This window comes from Ovis aries, chromosome 16 (genome assembly GCF_016772045.2).
Source record: "Ovis aries strain OAR_USU_Benz2616 breed Rambouillet chromosome 16, ARS-UI_Ramb_v3.0, whole genome shotgun sequence".
Taxonomy (NCBI): Eukaryota; Metazoa; Chordata; class Mammalia; order Artiodactyla; family Bovidae; genus Ovis; species Ovis aries.
In genome coordinates, this window is record NC_056069.1 from 4,987,270 (window position 1) to 5,006,650 (window position 19,381).

At 37.1% G+C, this 19,381-nt stretch overlaps 1 protein-coding gene across 4 annotated transcripts in view; it reads left to right on the forward strand.

Moving 5' to 3' along the window:
- Positions 1-19,353, forward strand: part of CREBRF (CREB3 regulatory factor) — a 62,552-nt gene extending 43,199 nt beyond the window's left edge. For 3 of the 4 annotated variants that reach the window (XM_004016872.4, XM_012096729.5, XM_012096730.5), the window contains exons 8-9: positions 2,675-2,797; positions 9,493-15,159. In XM_004016872.4, the coding sequence (XP_004016921.1) occupies positions 2,675-2,797; positions 9,493-9,608 (239 nt within the window). In that variant the 3' untranslated portion in view covers positions 9,609-15,159. Of the gene's footprint in view, positions 1-2,674; positions 2,798-9,492; positions 15,160-19,233 lie in introns of those variants that run through there. The other variant, XM_042233679.2, reaches the window with a different exon arrangement.
- Positions 19,354-19,381: the final 28 nt, after the last annotated feature.

Consider the following 19,381-nt stretch of genomic DNA (forward strand, 5'->3'; position numbering starts at 1 on the left):
AAGTACTGGAGTTTCAGCGTTAGCATCATTCCTTCCAAAGAAATCCCAGGACTGATCTCCTTCAGAATGGACTGGTTGGATGTCCTTGCAGTCCAAGGGACTCTCAAGAGTCTTCTCCAACACCACAGTTCAAAAGCATCAATTCTTCGGCACTCAGCCTTCTTCACAGTCCAACTCTCACATCCATACAAGACTACTGGAAAAACCATAGCCTTGACTAGACAGACCTTAGTTGGCAAAGTAATGTCTCTGCTTGTGAATATACTATCTAGGTTGCTCATAACTTTTCTTCCAAGGAGTAAGTGTCTTTTAATTCCATGGCTGCAGTCACCGTCTGCAATGATTTTGGAGCCCAAAAAAATAAAGTCTGACACTGTTTCCACTGTTTCCCCATCTATTTCCCAGTAGTAGATCGTAAAAGTCTTGGTAGTGTTCGTCCTTGTTGGTCTTCCAATTTTGTTCTTTTCTTTCAAAGTTGTTTTGGCCCTTCTAGGTCCTTTGCATGACCATTAGCAATTTTGGAGCCAGTTTATCACTTTTTATAAAAGAAGTCTTCTGAAATTTTGATTGGAATTGCTTTAATCTGTAGATCAATTTGGAGAGAATTACCATCTTAACAAAATGGAGGCTTCTAATCCATGAACTTTGGACCTCTTTCCATCTGGTTGTCTTCTTTAATTTCTCTGACTTGTTCTATAGTTTTAAATATACAGTGCTTGAACATCTTTTGTTAGATTTATTCCTGAATATTTTATATTTTTGATGTTATTGTAAATGGACTCGTTGAAATTTCAAATTCGTTGTTGCTAATATGTAAAATGAAACTTTGTTTTATACCCTTTTTAACACTTAGTTTCGCCTGCGCTGGACCTTCATTGCTGTGCCTGGGCCTTTCTCTGGTTGTGGCGAGCGGGGGCTGCTCTTCGTCCCAGTGCACAGGCTGCTCCCTGCAGTGGCATCTCTTGTAGACCACGGGTTCCAGCGCACTCAGGTTTCAGTAGTTGCGACGTGTGGGCTCAGGAGTTGTGGCCCTTGTGCTTAGTTGCTCTGAGGCATATGGGATCATCCTGGCCCAGGGATCAAACGCATATACCCTGCATTGACAGGCAGATGCTTCACCACTGGGCCACCAAAGAATTCCGTGTATTACTCCTGCCGTATTTTCTTGCTAAATTTATTAGTTCCAGTAGTAGGTGTGTAGATGCTCTGGAATTTTCTTTGTAAGTAGTTGTCGCCTGCAAATAGAAATGGCTTTATTTACTCCTTTTGATTACTGTGCCTTTTAATTCTGTTCTTTGCCTTATTGCAGGGTTTAGGACATTTGAATAGAAGTGGTGACAGCCTTGTTTGCAGGGGAAACTTTGACTTTTAAGTTGATGTTGGCTGTAGGTTTTTTGGTAATTGAGATGCCCTCAATTGTTTTAAGTTTCCTTGTTTTCCTAGTTTCATTTTTCACGAATAGATAGGGAATACTGTCATTTCTTTCATTTTTAAATTGCATTTATTGGAACAATCATTGTTCTCCTTTATTCTGGTACTATATCACATATTACCCTGTTAATATGGTGAATGATATTAACTCATTTTTTATTAAACCAACCTCGCATTCTTAGAATAAACTGTATTTGGTTATGATGTATTTTACTTTTTACTTAGAGTCTATTGCAAAGATTTTGCAGGATTCTAGTTTGATATTTTAGTCTGTTGCTAATACTTTGTCAAGGATTTTTAGGTCTATATTCAAAAGGGATATTGGTCTGTTAATTATCTTTTTTTGTAATGTCTTTGTCAGGCTTTGGTATTTGAGGATAATACCTTATAGAATGAATTCAGTCATGATCTTTCTTTTTTGAAAAAGTATGATAAGATTGCTTTTATTTCTTCATTGTATATTTGATAGAATTTTACATTAAAACCCTCTGAGTTTTCTTTTGGTAGTATTTTTGGATAAATTCAATTCCTTTGTTAGAAATGGGCTGTTCAGATATTCCTTTTCTTCATGTTAAGTAACATTTTCAATAAATTTGTTCATTTCATCCAAGTTTTTTAGTTTGTTAGCATAGCATTTCCTTATTATCCTTATAATGGCTTTGTTTTAAAGTGATAACCCCTTTTTCATTCTAGCTGTAGGTGTTGGAGCAGTCTAGCTGGGGATGGGGATTAGGGTGGGAATGAGTACCAATATTGTTGATATTTTCAAAGAACCAGCTTTAGACTTTGTTAACTTTCTCTATTGTGTGTGTTCTGTTTATTGATTTCTCTTATCTTTATTATTTTCCTTCTTATTTACTTTTGGTTAAATTTGCTCTTTTTTTAAAGCTTCTTAAAGGCAGAGAATTTTGTTTTTAAAGCTTTGTCTTTAAAGAGCTATGATTTATTTAATAAACATTTACTAAAACTCTGAGTCAGTATCAGACACTGTCATAGGTCTTAAAGCTGTGAAGGCAAGTAGGACAAATTGCTTACAGAATAGGGAAGACTGATACATGTCTGCAGCCTGTTACAAAAGTGGCACATCATTTGAAATTAATCACCTTGGATAAGAAAGCTTACAGCCATCACTGCCTAATGTTTTCTTATATGTTCTTCATTTTTAATTATCTGTTATTACATAATTAAAAGTAAATTTTTCCATGTTAGTGACATGTTCCAAGTGTCCTGTTCTGTCTTACAGATAATTTATTGTTTGTAATCAACTCCATCAAGCAAGAGATTGTAAACCGAGTACAGAATCCAAGAGAGGAGAGAGGACCCAACATGGGACAGAAGCTTGAAATCCTCATTAAAGATACTCTTGGTAAGAAGAATACTGGATAAATTAATAACAAATAATAACATTCATTGTAAGGTATGTGATTCAAGGGAATAGTAAAAGTTTTTTTTAAGGAAAAACTCAAGTGCTCTCATTGTAGTTACTTTCCTTTACAAGAAGATTTAGCATTCATAAACATATCCTGCTGGTAACCACAACTGATTATTTAGACTTCATCAGTGAACTATTTTAACACTTGGGAAGGATAAACTTCTAGCAACTTTAACCGTCTTTGGGGAAAATAAAGGTCCTTGACCTTGTCAAGCCTGCAGTATATACTTTTAGAGGTTCTTACCTACTTGTTTTACTCTTTCCCAGGATTCTAACAAACTTGCTTACCTGGTTTTCCATCCCTGAACAGATTGTGCCACATAGGGAGGAATAGAGAGGCAGCCAAACAGAAGTCAGGCAGAGTGATACCTGACAGGGAGGTAGAGGTAGCTAGAGTAGACAGACATTCGAACCCTAGAGAACCAAGAGCTTAGCTGCCACAGGAGCGAGTCAGATCAGCCTGTGATCAGTAGCATCCCAAGGGCATTACAGCATAACACAGTCTGGGGAAACCCTGAAGCGTCGTAAAATTGGTTCTTTGTTTAACAGTGTTTTTTCTAAGATTGTCTCTTAAAAACTGGTTCTTACATCGTCGTTCTGTATAGTAGTAAATTTCACTTACCTGAAAATTTTCTTCCAGTTCATTTTTCCCCAGAATGCTTACTGTATACTGAATCAGTTCACTTAAGAGAATTAAAGCTTACTTTTCAATCATTAATTCGTTACCTGAATTTAGAGTGCCAAACACTATTATTTTAAAAAACTCAATTGTAAATATCTTAGAATTTAAGACAGCTTTTCTGACACCCAGTTATTATAAATTCACTCATTCCACAAAATTTTTTCAATGCCTTACTATGTGCCAGATGTTGGGGAACACAGGGATTAAGCAAAGACTTTGTTGCTACTCTTCTTAAGAAGCTTGCAGTCTAAAAATGGAGCATAAAGGATAAACAGAAAACCAGAAATAATAACAATATTGTGGTAATTGCTATGAAGAAATTAAGATTCTTAGATGGAGTGGAGTGAGCAAGAATATTTTATTTCTGTTTATACAGAAATATTCCTGTATACCAAATGTGCTGCTAAAATAATTGCATTTTCTTTCACTGAAAATAAATGCACGTTGAATACTTCCATGTACTTAGTAAATTTCTCATGGTCTTTGAAATGACTGTTAGTTTCTCTTGTCAGCATTGTGTTCATAATGAATGTAAAATATACTAGTGTTTCTGAACGGCAGTTGGGAATCATTAGTAAAATTAGCACTGCATATAGATTTTAACCCAAAGATTTCATGAAATCTTGAAACAACTTGACAACTTTCATGTTTGCAGGCCAGTGGAGACGATGTGACAGAGATTTAAGAGACAAGAAGAAAGAGTTTGTTAGTCTAGAAAGGGGTAAACGGCTCGCATTTTTATAGTACTTACTGTGATCCAGGATCTGACTATTCAGGTTATTTAGTCATTTACTTCCACAGTTCTGGGAAGGAGGTATTATTATCCTGGTTTTACAGATAGGAATTGGAAGCCCAACACGGTAGTAAGTAACTTGCTATAGGACAACAAGCAAACAAGTAGGGGGGCCAGGAGTAGAAGTAAGTTCTGCCCGTCGCAGGTGCTTGCATAGACCCATGTATCATCGCTTGGCCTCGTCATCTGACGCTCATTCTAGATAGTTTAGTATGTGTCTGTATAATTCACAAGCGGCCCACTGAGTGCCTTGTCCAGTAGACTTCCTTGAGGATTTATTTTTCTTGACATTCTGTGTAACATTTGATTCCACTGGACACTTATCTTCATTCTTGAAACATTTTTATTATTTTAAGATGCTTTGGGTTCTGCATACCTTGTTCCCTATCTTTTTACACACACACACAAAAAATGCTGGTGGTTTCTCTTAGGCTGTAGCAATATCCACTGGTCATATGCGGAAATTAAGACATGTTTTAAAAACACAAAAGCTCATTTAGCATAATGGTTAAAATGAGAGTATTTGAAATCAGTTCTAGATCCAAGTCCTGACCCTACCACGTATTACCTAAGGACCATGGGGAAGTAACTTCACTTCCCTCAACCTAATTTTATTCATCTATAAAATGTGGACAGTTGTGTGGATTAAATGGAAAGAGTGCATGTAAAGCACTTAGCATTCTCCATGCTCAGTAAGAGTTGTTGATACTACCATATTACATTGTAAACATTTGAGTTTCTTTCCCTAAAAGACTTTTATTTCTACATAGTCTTCCTATGTTAGGTAGAGAGAGGAATCTAATGTTTTATAAGAAAAAAATTCTTCCTGCCTTTTTATTTTTTAATTTAAACGTTTATATATTGATAAGTTTGTGCTTTTCCCTTTATACCTGATTATCAGTTTTACCAGGTACAGTCCTTTACTCACATTTTCCTGCCTTGAGTATTTTAAATATGTTTCTCCATTTTTATTCTGGCATAAAATATTGCTTTTGAAAAGCTAATAATTGTCTGATTTTTTTCCCCTATGTCATTTCCTGTTTTTGCCCAGATGTCAGCAGGATTTTTTTTTTCTTATTTAAATCTTAGTAACTTTACTAGGCTATGTCTTGGAGTTGGTCATTTTAGGGCGGTAGTAACATATACACTCTGTGCTCTTTCAATAAATAACTTCAAATCTTTTAGTATTTAATTTGTTACCTAGCTATGGTTTTCTTTTTTGGGGACACTTACTATTTGTGGATTAAATCTTCTTTGTCTATCTTCAGTATTTTCTGAGGTATATTCACTTTTTCTCAAATTTAAGAAGATCTCTTCATTTCTAATTTTAAAATTCTTTCCTTTTTCACTACTCTTCTCTCAGATGTGTTATCTGTTGTGTTTATTTGCACTCTTACATTCCTTTTAATTTTAACTTCAGGAATTTTTTCATTTTGCTTCTAATTTTTTGAGCTGTGATTAACATTTTATGTTTCAGGTGTATAATGTTCTGGTTTGATATTGGTATATATTACAAAATGATCACCACAATAAGTCCAGTTCACATCCATCAGTATGCATAGTTAACTAAATATTTTTTTCTTGTGATGAGACCTTTTAAGATCCTTTCTCCTACCTACGTTCAGATACATGGAACAGTATTACTAACTATGGCCACCATGCTGTACGTTACATCCCCTTCATTATAGATGAGTTTATCTTCAAGAACATATGTTTTTTTGGTTTTGATTACAGCTTTTTTCATGAATTCAATCTTGTCTGATATTACAGTCATGAATATAACTTTCTTATTATTTATATTTGCTTGGTAATTCTTTGCCTGCCCTTTTTTTCTTTTTGGTAAGATTTTATTGGGGAAATCAACTTATAATTTGTTCTTTGATTAGGACAAGATAAAGGAAAAACAATTTCAGATGGAACAGTGACATAAACATATCAGGACATCCAGAAATGTCCCTGTATAGAAAAGGTCTTAAGCCTCCACATTAGGTTCTTTTAATTGGAAGAGAATTGCTGTACAGTGTTGTGCTGGTTTCTGCCATATATCAACATGAATCAGCAGTAGGCGCACATGTGTCCACTACTTCCTGAGCCTCCCTCCCGTCCCCATCCCACCCCATCGTTCTAGGTTGTCACAGAGCTGGCTTAAGCTCCCTGCAGCTCCATCACATTCGCACTGGCTGTCGGTTTCACATATGGTAATACATATGTTTGCAAGCTACTTTCAGTGCATCCCACCCTCTCCTTCCCCTGCTGCGGCAACAAGTCTGTTCTTTATATCTGCATCTTTATTGCTGCCCTGCAGATAGGTTTATCAGTACCGTTTTTCTGGATTCCATATATTAATATGTGCATTAATATATGATGTTGTCTTTCTCTTTTTGACTTCATTCTGTATAACAGGCTCTAGGTTCATTCACCTCCCCAGAACTGACTCACATTTTTTATGGCTGAGTAATATTCCATTGTATATATGTACGATTACTTCTTTATCCATTCATCTGTCAGTGGACATCTAGGTGTCTTTTAGAATTGTGCTTTTCTCAGGGTATATGCCCAGCAGTGAGATTGCTGGGTCATATGGCAGTTTTATTCCTAGTTTTTCAAGAAATCGCCACACTGTTCTCCTTAGTGGCTGTATCAGTTTACATTCCCACCAGCAGTGCAAGAAAATTCCTTTTTCTCCACATCCTTTCCAGCATTTGTTTGTAGATTTTTTGACGATGACCATTCTGATTGGTGTGAGGTGATACCTCATTGTAGTTTTGATTTGCATCTCTCTAACAAGCAAGTGAGGTTGAGCAGTTTTTCATGTGTTTATTAGCCATCTAGTCTTCTTTGGAGAAATGTCTGTTTAGGTCTTCTGCCCATTTTTTGATTGGTTGGTTTTTTTTTCTGATCTTGAGCTACATCAGCTGCTTATATATTTTGGAGATTAATCCTTTGTCAGTTGCTTAATTTGTAACTATTTTCTCTCATTTTGAGAATTGTCTTTTTTGCCTACCTTTTAATTTTCAGTCTTTCTGTATTGCTTTATATGAGATCTCTTTGTAAAAGGTCTTAGATTAAAATGTAGACCTCATTTTAATACCGTAAATTCACTCCTGGACTTTTATATATAACTTACAGTTTGGCTATAGGAGTTTTTCTTTCTTTTTTACAGATTTATTTTTGGCTTTAGTGCAGCGCATGAGCTCTTCACTGTTGTGCCTGGGCTTTCTCTAGTTGCGTCGCTTGGGGGCTGCTCTCGAGTGGTGGTGCGTGGGCTTCCCGTTGTGGTGACTTCTCTTGTTGCAGAGCGTGGGTTCTGGGCGTGGCTTCAGTATCTGCAGCGTGTGGGCTCTGGAGCACAGGCTCAGCAGCTGTGGGACCCGGGCATGCCCCATGGCATGTGGGATCCTAGTTTCTGGATGAGGGCTCAAACCCATGTCCCCTGCATTACAAGGTGGATTCTTAACCACTTGACTGCCAAGGGAGTCCCCAGGAGTTTTTCTTTAATGGATGTGTTTCACTCATTTTTATTTATTGATACATGTTTGGTTTTAACTTCTGTCATCAAAAGATCTATTAGGATTGTTCATATGACTTTCTTGCTTTCGGTTGTCATGCTATTCGTATTCTGTTGTCATCCATATTATTATAGTTTCATTTTGTATGTGTCCTCTGATTATTTTCTACTTCTGCATTTTTGTCTTGCAGGCTCACTTTTTAATTATAATGTGTACTTAATTTTTTTTCTCAACTTTTCATTTAAAATATCAGTCCTACAAGAAAAGTAGAAAGAAATAGTCCAGTGAACATTTGCATGTCATTCAGCTAGATTAACCAGTGTTATTATTTTTGCTGCATTTGCTTTAGTTCTGCCTCCATCTACATTTTCCCCTAAATACTTGAAAATAACTTACAAACATGATTATTCATCCCTAACTGATACTTCAACATGTGTTCCTCAAGAACAGGGACACTTTCTTACCTAGACATGATACTGCTGTCACTTCCTGGTTCAACATCGCTATAACGTCTATGTGGAGTTCCTATTTAAATTTCCCCAGTTGTCTCAATAATGTCCTTTATAATTTTTTTGTTTTTGATCTAATTAAGGATCATGAGTTGCATTTAGTTTTTTGTTGTTCTTCTTCTTTAATCTAAATCAGTCTCCTAGTCTTTTTTCTTTCCATAAAAAAATCCAGGTAGTTACTCTTGTAAAATGTCCCAACATCTGAATTCATCTGTTTCCCCCGATCAGATACAGTTAAATTTTCTTGGCAAGAATACATTGTAGGTTATATCTTTCTCATTATGTCAATCAAGAAACATAATATGGTCCCATGGTTAAGACTTGGCCTTCCAATGCAGGTGGTGTGGGTTCTATCCCTGGTTAGGGAGCCAAAAATGGTCCACATCAAAAAAAAAAAAGTCTTGAAGAAACACACAGTATCAGTTTGTCTAGTTATTGGTCCCAGTGAATTTGATCACATGGTTAAGGTGGTGTCAATACTCTTACAGTATATCAACTTCTTATAAGCAGTTACTAAATAAAATTTTCTGCTTCTATCTCCTTTTAATTGCTTATTTTTTATTACATTTTCAAACACATATACCTCTATTATTGAAAATCAATAAATCAGATATCTTCAACCTCAGTCATAGAGGATGAGGAAGAGAAAAAAATCAACATACATGCAGTATCTCCCACCTTTCTTTCCTCTTCCAAGTTTGCTTATTTATCCACTTACCTTTAAAATGAAGAAAAATGCACATAAAATTGATCGTATCCTTATGAAAAAATGACTGAAAACATCCTGTAGATACGTATTTTTGGTCACATGGGTGAAGCCCATCCATGAGATACAGCGAAGTTAAAGCAGTTGGAAGAGACTGGCTGTGAGAGAAGAGGAAGAAGACTTGTTGGCAGATTTTAGGAAACAGTGTCTGTTGGCAGGCTTGGGGTTTGGGTTTGGACTGTTCTTGGTTTGACCCTGCTAGTCTTGTGGGCACTAGTTACTGTGGGTAGAATTATTTTCTGGGCTGCAGTAGCAAGCAGCAAGCACTCATCTAGGAGTCGCATCAAGCGGAGAGCCACCCCTGACCCTCAGATTTTCCTGTTCCTTACCTTCAGATATATCTAAGTGTGCCTTTTACTCTTTTCTTCAGGTCTCCCAGTTGCTGGGCAAACCTCAGAATTTGTTAACCAAGTGTTAGAGAAGACTGCAGAAGGCAATCCCACTGGAGGCCTTGTAGGACTAAGGATACCAACATCAAAAGTGTAATCAGCTTCATTGGACCACTGGTCAGAAATGTCTGTGTTTGTCACGTTATTCATTGTAAATTTTCATTCTGTTTTGCATGTCAGTTTAGCATTATGTAAACATTTGCAATTAGGTTACATTGTTTTAAGAGCTAAGTAGCATAAGTGAAGCATGATCCAAAATACTTGATTATTGCATTTTTCAGAGCATAAACCATGGCTAAAACTGCTACAGGCATCAGAGTTGAAACTCATACATTTAAATAGGTGTTTAGATACAGATGACAAAATCTGTTAAAGCAAGACAAGACACTTTGAAAGAGTGAAGATAATAGTAAATGCCAAATATTGTGGCAGGTTTATGCTCTGAACCACACACAAAAAAATTGAGGAAGCATTTTTTTAAACAGTCAGTTTTGATTGTTTTTAGAATTATTGCTTTTTGTTCTAATTTTCCACAACTGTTACTCTCACTTGTACATGGCACAACCCAGCACTCACGCCCATGTGCCATATTAGATGTTCATTTTCCGAGCTCTATATGGTATATATAAATATATATATAAATATATATATATAATGTCTGTGCAAGTAAGAAAAAAAAGCATATTCTTTGTGCCTTGTATTTTGGGGAAACTATAAAACTGGTAATATTTTGTATGATGAAAACCCTAATGAGGAAAAAAAACAAGATATATAGGTGGAAAAATTATGGGGTTTAAATGTTTTTTTGTTCCAACTCTTTTTCAAAATTTTTGAATGTATATAGGACTATGTTGAAATGTAGATATATGCCACAGAGTCTGTGTATTGTATAAAAAACAAAACAAAAAACAAACAAAAAAAAAGATGGCTCTAGAAAACTCATATTTCGGTACTTGACCGGAAGAAGACAAATACTTGCACATTATTGCGATTGTTTTATTTTTTGTACCAAAGACAAATGCAACTGATATGGCAAACTGCCAGTCTAAGTAAAGTTTTGCACAGCTTACATGATACTGTATGAATGTATGAAAAAAAAGGAGAAAAAAAAGAAAAACGAAAAGGTCAGGGTTAGGGATCTTACTGAACTGTGAATTTTATTTCTGTTTGGGTCCAATTATCTACAGAAGGAGCATCCACACACACAGATATTATTTTGCTGTTCCTCTAGTTCGCTTCCATAGTAGATAAGTTGGTGGCCATTTAGGTGTCTGTAAGTCTTTTTATTTCTGCACTTATTGTAGGAAATTTTAATATATTTCATTTTAGTAAGCTATTGGTAAAATAGTTTTTGACCTTGAAAATTAAAAAGTTTATTTAGCTTGTTGTAGTATACTTCCACCAAACAACCAAAATACAGATTATTTTTATTGTATTATGTATATATATGTAAAGAAAGAAAAAAGCTAAAAATATCTAATTCTTTAGTTGCCACTTTTCCAATTGATGTATTATTGTGCATGTAATATTTTCAAAGATCAACACAAGCTTAAAACAAAAACAAAAATTTATAGATTTTTATATTTTTGTACAGGTATTTTCAAACTAGCTTCTTCAAACTTAACATGTGACTTCTTCTTCTATAGTTTCTAGAACTGAGAAATATTAACACATTTAGTTTTTAGGTGCTCTTTTTGTTCACACAAAACAGCTTCATTAGTCAGTGTTCTAACTATGTTAAAGCTTTACCTCTTGATGAGAAATTTCTTATGTCAAGGCAGCATTATAAACCTTCCCTACAAATCTTTCCATCCTGTCTCACTGTTTTATTTTCAGATTTTGTGTTTTGAACTCTGAAAACTGATAACTTAAAAATTCTATCTTTAAAAAAAAAAATCCTATTTAGCCAGAAAAAAAAAAATACCAAAAATTTCAGACCTAGCTGCTGGGAAAATATATATTTCTCCAACTACTTCTCCATACCCCTTGGAGAATTTCTTTTAAATTATATTTTGTCTATACAGTGTGTTTCCTTTTATTTTCTTTCTGCCCACCACCCTCTCCCATTTGTAAGTGATAGCACATGAAGCTATAGCTTATAAAGGTTTGGTTCTAATACGCACAGTAACAACCGAGCAATGTTGCTTTCATGCTTTGACATTATGAAGAATCTCCGAGAAGGATGGTCTTAACACCTTAGCTGGACTGTGATGCACAAGATTACCTGTGTGCTTGGTGGAAATGTACATGGTTAGTGCATCCACATTAAACAGATAAGCTCAGATCTAATGGTTTAATAGAATGTAAGCTTATCAGTCAGTGTTTTCCATTTTTAGATGGGAGAAGGCGAAGCACAGGTTTGTATCTTGGAGGTATATGAAGTTTTGACAGAGTGTGTCTGGGAAATTGAAATATGTTCCAAAATATGGCAATTTTGCAATCAGGTGAAAATCACTTCATGGTAGAGACTCAGCTGATGAGGTTTATAAAATTGCCCCTTTCTAGCTGCTCTGTTAGGAATTCTGGTTTTTTATACCTTTTTCTTGTCTGCGAACCAGAATTTGATTTTTTGGTCTTGCATTTCAAAAAAAAAAAAAGACTTTGAATCTGTTTAGTAGATTCCATATCCTTGCATTTCAGTGTTTTATATGTACTACTTAAGTTAAATAGTTAAAAGCTTTTAAATAGTTGAGCTTTTTAATGTTGACACTTTATTTTGTACCTACCTATTTATATATGTATGTATATCTTAGAAAAAGCACTTTGTTAAAAAAAAATTGCATTTTATATGATTCCTGCCATTTGCTGCTAAATCTGGGCTGGTCAGAATGCTGCAGCGATACTTGATCTAAATAAAAACCTGGCAGTAAAATGTAGAGTGAAAGTTAAATCCTCTTGCTGTTTTAACTTTATCATAAAGATGACATAGGCAAGCTGTGCAGCTTTACATTTTAACCAGGGGACTCTGTGGCATTTAAAACCGTCTAGAAATGGTTGTACTTTAATGCCAGTAATAATCTGCTTCCTCTATTGTCATTAAAATATATACGTTTAGTGTATCACACAAACAAATCTTATAAGGGTAACGTAAAAACCCCAACAATTGTACATGTTCTGTTTTTGAAAATTGTGGCATGTATTTTTGGGTGAAGATCATTAGAGAAGAGCTCTCTAAAGGTTTTCTGTGTTCATTCATGGTATACAGATAGCTCATAATGAAGTCCAGAATCTTACGTTAAGTGAAAGCATTGTGAATTCACCTCAAATAAACCCATTGTTCCCAAAGCAGTTATAAACTTTGACTCTAGTACTACTATGATTTAAAAAAGCAAACGATATTCTTCCTCGTTTCAGATACACTGGATTCTTTATAGAGTTTGTCTCCATGTGAAAGCATGCTGTCCGGTTGTCCTTGTTAAGATCTTGTCTGAGTTTTGGATTGGGTGCCACACTTTTCCAGTCAGTATGATTGCTCGTCCTACTGTACCATGTACGATTCTTGTCCTTTCCTATATCCTTCATGACAGATTATGATGTGGCTTTATATTGTGCCTTACTTGTACATTTAAAACAAAACGTCTTCATTCCCTTTCACTCCCTAACTCTTTCACTTTGAACTTTTTGGTAAGAGAATCAGAGCTATTATAAAAACATCATGAAGGATTTCAGATGAGTATGGTTTTAAATTCCCTCTCTTTATTGTTATTTTATATTTGTATGAAAGACCAGTTTTGAATGGTCTTTGAATATGAGGGGGAAAGATTAGCAGTAATTTCACTACATCCCTTTTTCCTAACTTTCATGAATTTGTCATACATCTTCTTTCTGATGCTTGACTTTATTTGCTCCTTAGCAATAGTCTGCATTTAAAGAAAGGTGTGTTCAGTTCATCAGCTTGAAATTGACCATTTCATTTTTCCAGAATTTTTTAGGAAAAGAGTACTCATTTTGTTTGTTTTATAAAACAGATGACAAGTCTCTTTAAAAGAAACAGAAGTACAGTACTTTTGGAATACAATGCTGTTAGTTTGGATTTCTTTTTTTATATATAATATTCATACAATTATCTGATGTTTGCCTTCATTAATAAAGCTGTTAGTTTATTCACCAAAATGTCAAGAATGGATGTGCTTTTCTTTATTCCATACATTTAAAAATATTTTAGCTGCTAAGATTTAGTTAACTTTCTAAGAAACGAATTCAAGTTGCCTTCAGCAGGAATTAACACAAACTTATGTTCCCTTTCTTTATATAGTCTTCCTAAAATGCTGTTCAAGTATTTTCTAGTTAATTATGTAACAGAATGTTAGCATCTCTCCAAATCTTGAAACTTGAATTTTGAGAATGCATTGAATTATGCTTTCAGTGTTAAAGGTTTCAATTATCCTTCTAGTGAAGTCTGTTGTGGAATACCATTTCCCATGGAACTGAGGCCATTTCCACAACTTTGCACAGAACTGCAGTCTTGTTCTTCCCTCAGATCATGACAAATAAGTCTCACACAGTGCCGTAATACTTGTGGATTCTTTTGTAATCTTTGTAATCTTAATAAGGGCATTATGAGAAGATGACTCCATGTTTTTTTAATATTTCAAACACATTGGGATGTAACCATGAATGTCAACTGTAGGGACGGTGGTTTCGTTTTAAGGAATAAGCATGTTGGGGAAGATGACCACGATGTACTACTGACGGTTTTACCCTTCCGTAGGCGAGTGGGGTTATGTGTTGAAGCATAATCCTCGTGCTGAGTAAACTGACTGAAATCGTAGAAATTACACCTAGGGACTGAATTATGCCAAATTGCCATTTTCCTTTAGGAAAGAGAGATTTGGGGGTAGTGGTGAGGGAACAAAACCTTAAAACTACTTCTGAATAGTATTTTGGAATTGACGACTTGGTGACTAGTGAGGAACATCAGAGTTGGGTATTTCAATGTGCCAAGTTTGGGTGAACTAGGTTTGCCTCTTTCATAGCAGTGTAAACACAATTGTGTAGTTGATTAAATCCTGGGTGGATGTGAGCGGGACTGATTACTATGTCTTGCCCTTCGCCCTTTGTTTTTTTCAGAACCAAATAACAGAAATGTGTGTGTGTACTGTATCTGCCTTTTCGCCACATTTTTATGACACTGTATTCCACTGCCTGCTTTTTATTTTTTTAACCTTCTTCCCCTAGGATTTGTCCTATAACTTAACTTAGCATTTGTGGTTAACAGTGATACTAGGGCTGACTGCACATAAGAAGTCACAAGAGAAGAGTGGAAGGGCAAGAATTCAAAGCATTTGTTCATACAATGTGGCGACCTCTTTGGCATAGCGCGTAGGACCTGTTTGTAATGCGATCATGAATATTCTGTAGTTTTGTTTCCCTCCCCGCCAACTGGAGCTATGAAACTTTTTATTGGATTCAGTCTTGTCTGTTGTCTAGAAAGAATTTTATCTTGTTGACGCATGAGCTGTTTAAAAATTATTCTATTAAATGTTGGTTAATAGTTGTGCAGTTTTTCTTTTCAGAGGAAAAGGCAATACAGTCGTTGCCTTTGTTTTCTGTCACCTTCCAGCCCCTCAGCACTTCTAGTCAGATACAGATTCATCAGTGTATGCAACATCCTTTGTAATTTAAAATAAAAAAAGCTGAAAAGAAAAGGTTTTCAATTGTTTGCCTCGTGTTTTCGTCCTTCCTTTTCCCATTGCTGTTCTGTTGCTGTCTGAGGTGACCATCCACCTTTCAAAGTAAGCCACTGCAACAAAATTCTGAGCTAGAGACAGCAGTGAACTCTTGATAGCACTGCCCCTCTCTTGGTGTAGTGTACAAAGAGCTAACATTTTTTAACACTTAGAGCTGATTTTTCAACATGCTAGTTAAAATTTGCTCCTACATAGTATTATTTATTGACAGAAACACACTCTTGGTAGTTCAGAACATGGTTTATCCTTATCTCTTCCCCTTGATTCTTTGGCCAGGTGAGTTCTCTGAGGGAAATAAAGTATTTTGAGTCTTTCCTGACTTAAGCTTTGTATGTGTGTTTCATAATTCTCAGTAAATCTCCAAGCTTGGCTGGGCGTGTACATAGAACCATTAAATCAGTGGACCTGAGTGAACTTCACTGCAGCAATGTTCCTTCGGCCAACAGACATTCGTTTAGCAGTTACTCTGTAAAGACTTGTGCGCTAGGTACTGGCTGGGAGGAAGTTAAAGAGACCTCCAGGAATATATTCAGTTTGCTGAGGGAGGCCACATGGTCTGAACAGAACCACAGAACACAAGAGCTTTACACACACAAAGCGTTCTAGGCACATCACTACAGAGGACATTACCTCAAGGACACTGGTACCACATCCAGTGGGGGCTAAGAGAATTGACAGGCTGTGTTCATGATATCCCTGGTCCCTTGAAGAAGCCCTTTTCGTTTCATTTGAGTGATAGGCAGTCAGGAAGCAGAGTGGACATAGCCTCTCATGGACTGGTTCTGCTTGAGGACTTAACGTCACAGGAGCCTCTGTCGAGGTCTGGGAATTTGAAGGAGCTGGGTGAGGTGAGCCCTTCAGGTAGAGCTCTTAGGAAACTGAACCTTCTGTGGGTAGCATGCAGTGAGATGGGTGGTTCAGTTGTCCCTCCTTGCCGACACTGATTTCAGAACCAGGAGAACACCTTAGCCAGAGAGAAAAACATTAGTTCAGAATTACTTTCATGTCCAAACTGAAAGGTTCAGAATAGGAAGAAAGCATTAGAAAGCCCTGGAAGGCTAGGGTGGCATTTGTTAAGCCCCTGCTAGGTGCTTTTACATCAGGGAAGTCAGCTGCTGCATTCTGTGACCCAGTCAGGTAGATAATCATGTCCATTTTACAGAAGAGTCAGACTAGACCTAGACTTGTGTGGAGTCACCCCAGACCCAACTTACCTGGTACAGAACTCTCAATTCAGATGGCAGTCTGCGCGCAGCACTCAAGAGGCCGTGCATACTCTCCTGTAAGCGGCCAGGCAAGTCATAGGCCGTATTTGGGTGGTTTTCTATGCAGGAGGGAGACAGTGCGCTTAGGATTTGAAAACCAGAAAGAATTAAAGCCAAAACCTAGTAGATGTAGTAGCCAAAAGCTAGTCAGGATTAGAAGGTACAGATGATGAGAGCAAAAGAGCATTGACAGTAGTCGGTGATGGGAGTGCAGGTCACCAAACTCTACCTATCCTTCAAAGATGGTCTCTAGCTAAAGTGCTTAGAACTGAGTCTTTTTTATTAGAAGGGAGTGTGCTGGAGCAGGGAGAAAAGAGCTATGTTGTTTCCTTCTGTGACTGCCCCTTGGAGATGCAGTTGGCCACCGTTGGCTGAAGAGGAATTTCCAGCAAGAAGCATGATGGGAAAGGGGTCCAAGATCACGTGGGCCCATCTACTACGTGCAGACTTCGGCTTTCTTCACTGTCTTGAATAGGGAACTTCTACTTGAGAATCCAGAACGTTTGAGTGACTTGAAGAACATCAACCTCAGTTTCTTTTAAGGGTTTTAATCTTAAGATGTTGCCAAGAATGAACCTAACAGAAAATGTTCAAGCTCTATGGAAAACATTAAAATACTACGAATGACCCAGAAGAAGACTGGAACAAACGGGAAGATAGACCAAGTTGTTAAACAGGAGCAGTCAATGGCGTCAGTCTTCCAAAGTTAAAGTAACGATTTAGTGCCATCCCAGTGAGACATACCAATACAATTACAGTTAAGTTCACATGGAGAAAAAAATGGGGTGCCTGATCCTAATGTTAAAGCACATTAAACTGTAATAATAAAGCTGTCATTATGGTGCATGAATGAGTAGTAGGTCAAGAGAATATAATGGAAAGTGTAGATGTAAGAATTTATATGGTAAATACAGCATCTGAAACCAGTGAGAAAAAGATGGATTGTTCAGAAAATAGTGATGGAACAACTGGGTACTCCTCTGGAGGAGGTAAACTTGGCTCTATATTTCACACCATAAGCCAACACATAACTTCAAAGTGGTTAAAGATTCTAAATGCAAAAAAATTCAAATAAAACTCCTTTAAGGCCCCAAATACCGTAAGCCAAGTCAAAATTCTACTGACTAAGATAAAGCTCATCTCTCAGGGCAAATCCTCCTAGTATGTAAATAGCTCTGGGAGCTGATCCAAAAATACCAACAACCTAATAGAAAAATGAACAGATAGTAAAAGAAAAACAGTTTTCAGTTCATGATAAGAGAAATGAAAATTAAAAGATGGCACTTTTCACTTAAATAGATTGGCAAAAATCTTAGTGCTTGTAAAGACACTGTGTACAAGGCTGTGAGGAAGCAGGCATTAGTACCGCATTGCTTGTGGGAGTGTACATTGATACCTCTCTGAAAAGCAATTCGGTAGCATGTATCCAAATTTTAAAATGCATCTGTCCTTTGACCTAGCAATTCCATTTGGGCTGGGCAAGTCATTAGTCTCTCTCTGCCTGTCTCCTTATCTGTAAGAAGTGGATGGTTCTACCTCACAGGATTGCTGTGAGAGTTACATTAGAATGATGCACATACAGCACTTAGTGGCTGGCACAAGGGAAGTGCTTCAGAAATGCCAGTGCCACAGTAAGGGCAGTCGTGTGCGTTGCCTTCTCCCCATGCTCCATGCTACTACAGTGTGCTTGGTGCTTTTTTGTATTGCCTCATTTAGCCCTCCAGTCAATGCTAGGATTGCCGGCAGTGAGCCTCTGAGGAGACTGAGGCACAGAGAGATGAAGTGGGTGGTCAAGCAGGATTCAAGCCAGGGCAGATGCCCAAGATGCGTTGCCCAGCCAGTCTATTAGATGCAGTGGTGTGATGAACGCTTCAAGGGAGGGTGTTCTCTCCAGGACTAGACTTCCAAAAAGAGCTTGAAGAATCCAGGAAGGAGACAGGGCTGGTGGGGTGATTGATGCCCTTGAGATCCAGCTAAGAAACTTGGACTAGTTAATAATAATAATACAATGAAAGAGTCTCCATCTGTTGAGGGTGTGCTCTTAAGTATTTCCATTAAGTAATTTAAGGCTTCCCTGGTGGCTCTAAAGACGGTAAAGAATCTGCAATGTGGGAGACCCAGGTTCAATCCCTGGGTCGGGAAGATCTGCCTGGAAAAGGAAATGGCTACCACTCCAGTATTCTTGCCTGGAAAATCCCATGGGCAGAGGAGGGTTACATCCCTGCCAGGTTACAGTCAGTCCATGGAGTCACAGGACTAAGTGACTCACTTTTGTTTCCATTAAAAACTACATTAATCCGTCAAAACTACTCCAGCAAAGTATATTTATTAAAACCAATTGCACACAAAAGGGAAACGCCAGGAGTCAGAGAAGGGGTGTAAGTTGGAATGTGACTTGATCAGTTGGGCATTTTAGAAAGATCCCTCCAACCGTGGGCTGAACTGACAGGAGTTGTTAACCCTAGCAAACTACCTTGAATTTCATACATTAAAAAAAATAATGATAACATTTGTCATTTTCTTCTTTCACCCTACAACTTATTTTCACTGTAGAAAATATGAAAAATACAAGAAAGTGTAAAGGAGTATAAAAAATTGTTTAACTCCACCTTCCAGAGACATCCCAATGGATATTTTTTTCCAATCTTTTTCCCCTCTCTGTGCAAAAAATATGCAGTCATTAGAATGGCTGATGGGCAGAATATGGGGAGACGCCCCTGTTAAAGCGTCCTGACAATTCCCTCCTTTCTTTCTCTACGTCTTCTAGGTCCACCACAAGAGGCCGACTGATTTTTCCCACGTGTCAGGCAAAGGCCATAGGACTTGGCGCCACCACCCTCGCTCGCCTCAGGCCTGGTCTCTAGGGGGCGCTGCCGTAAGACCCGGAGGCTAAAAAGGAAACCGGTGCGAAAACG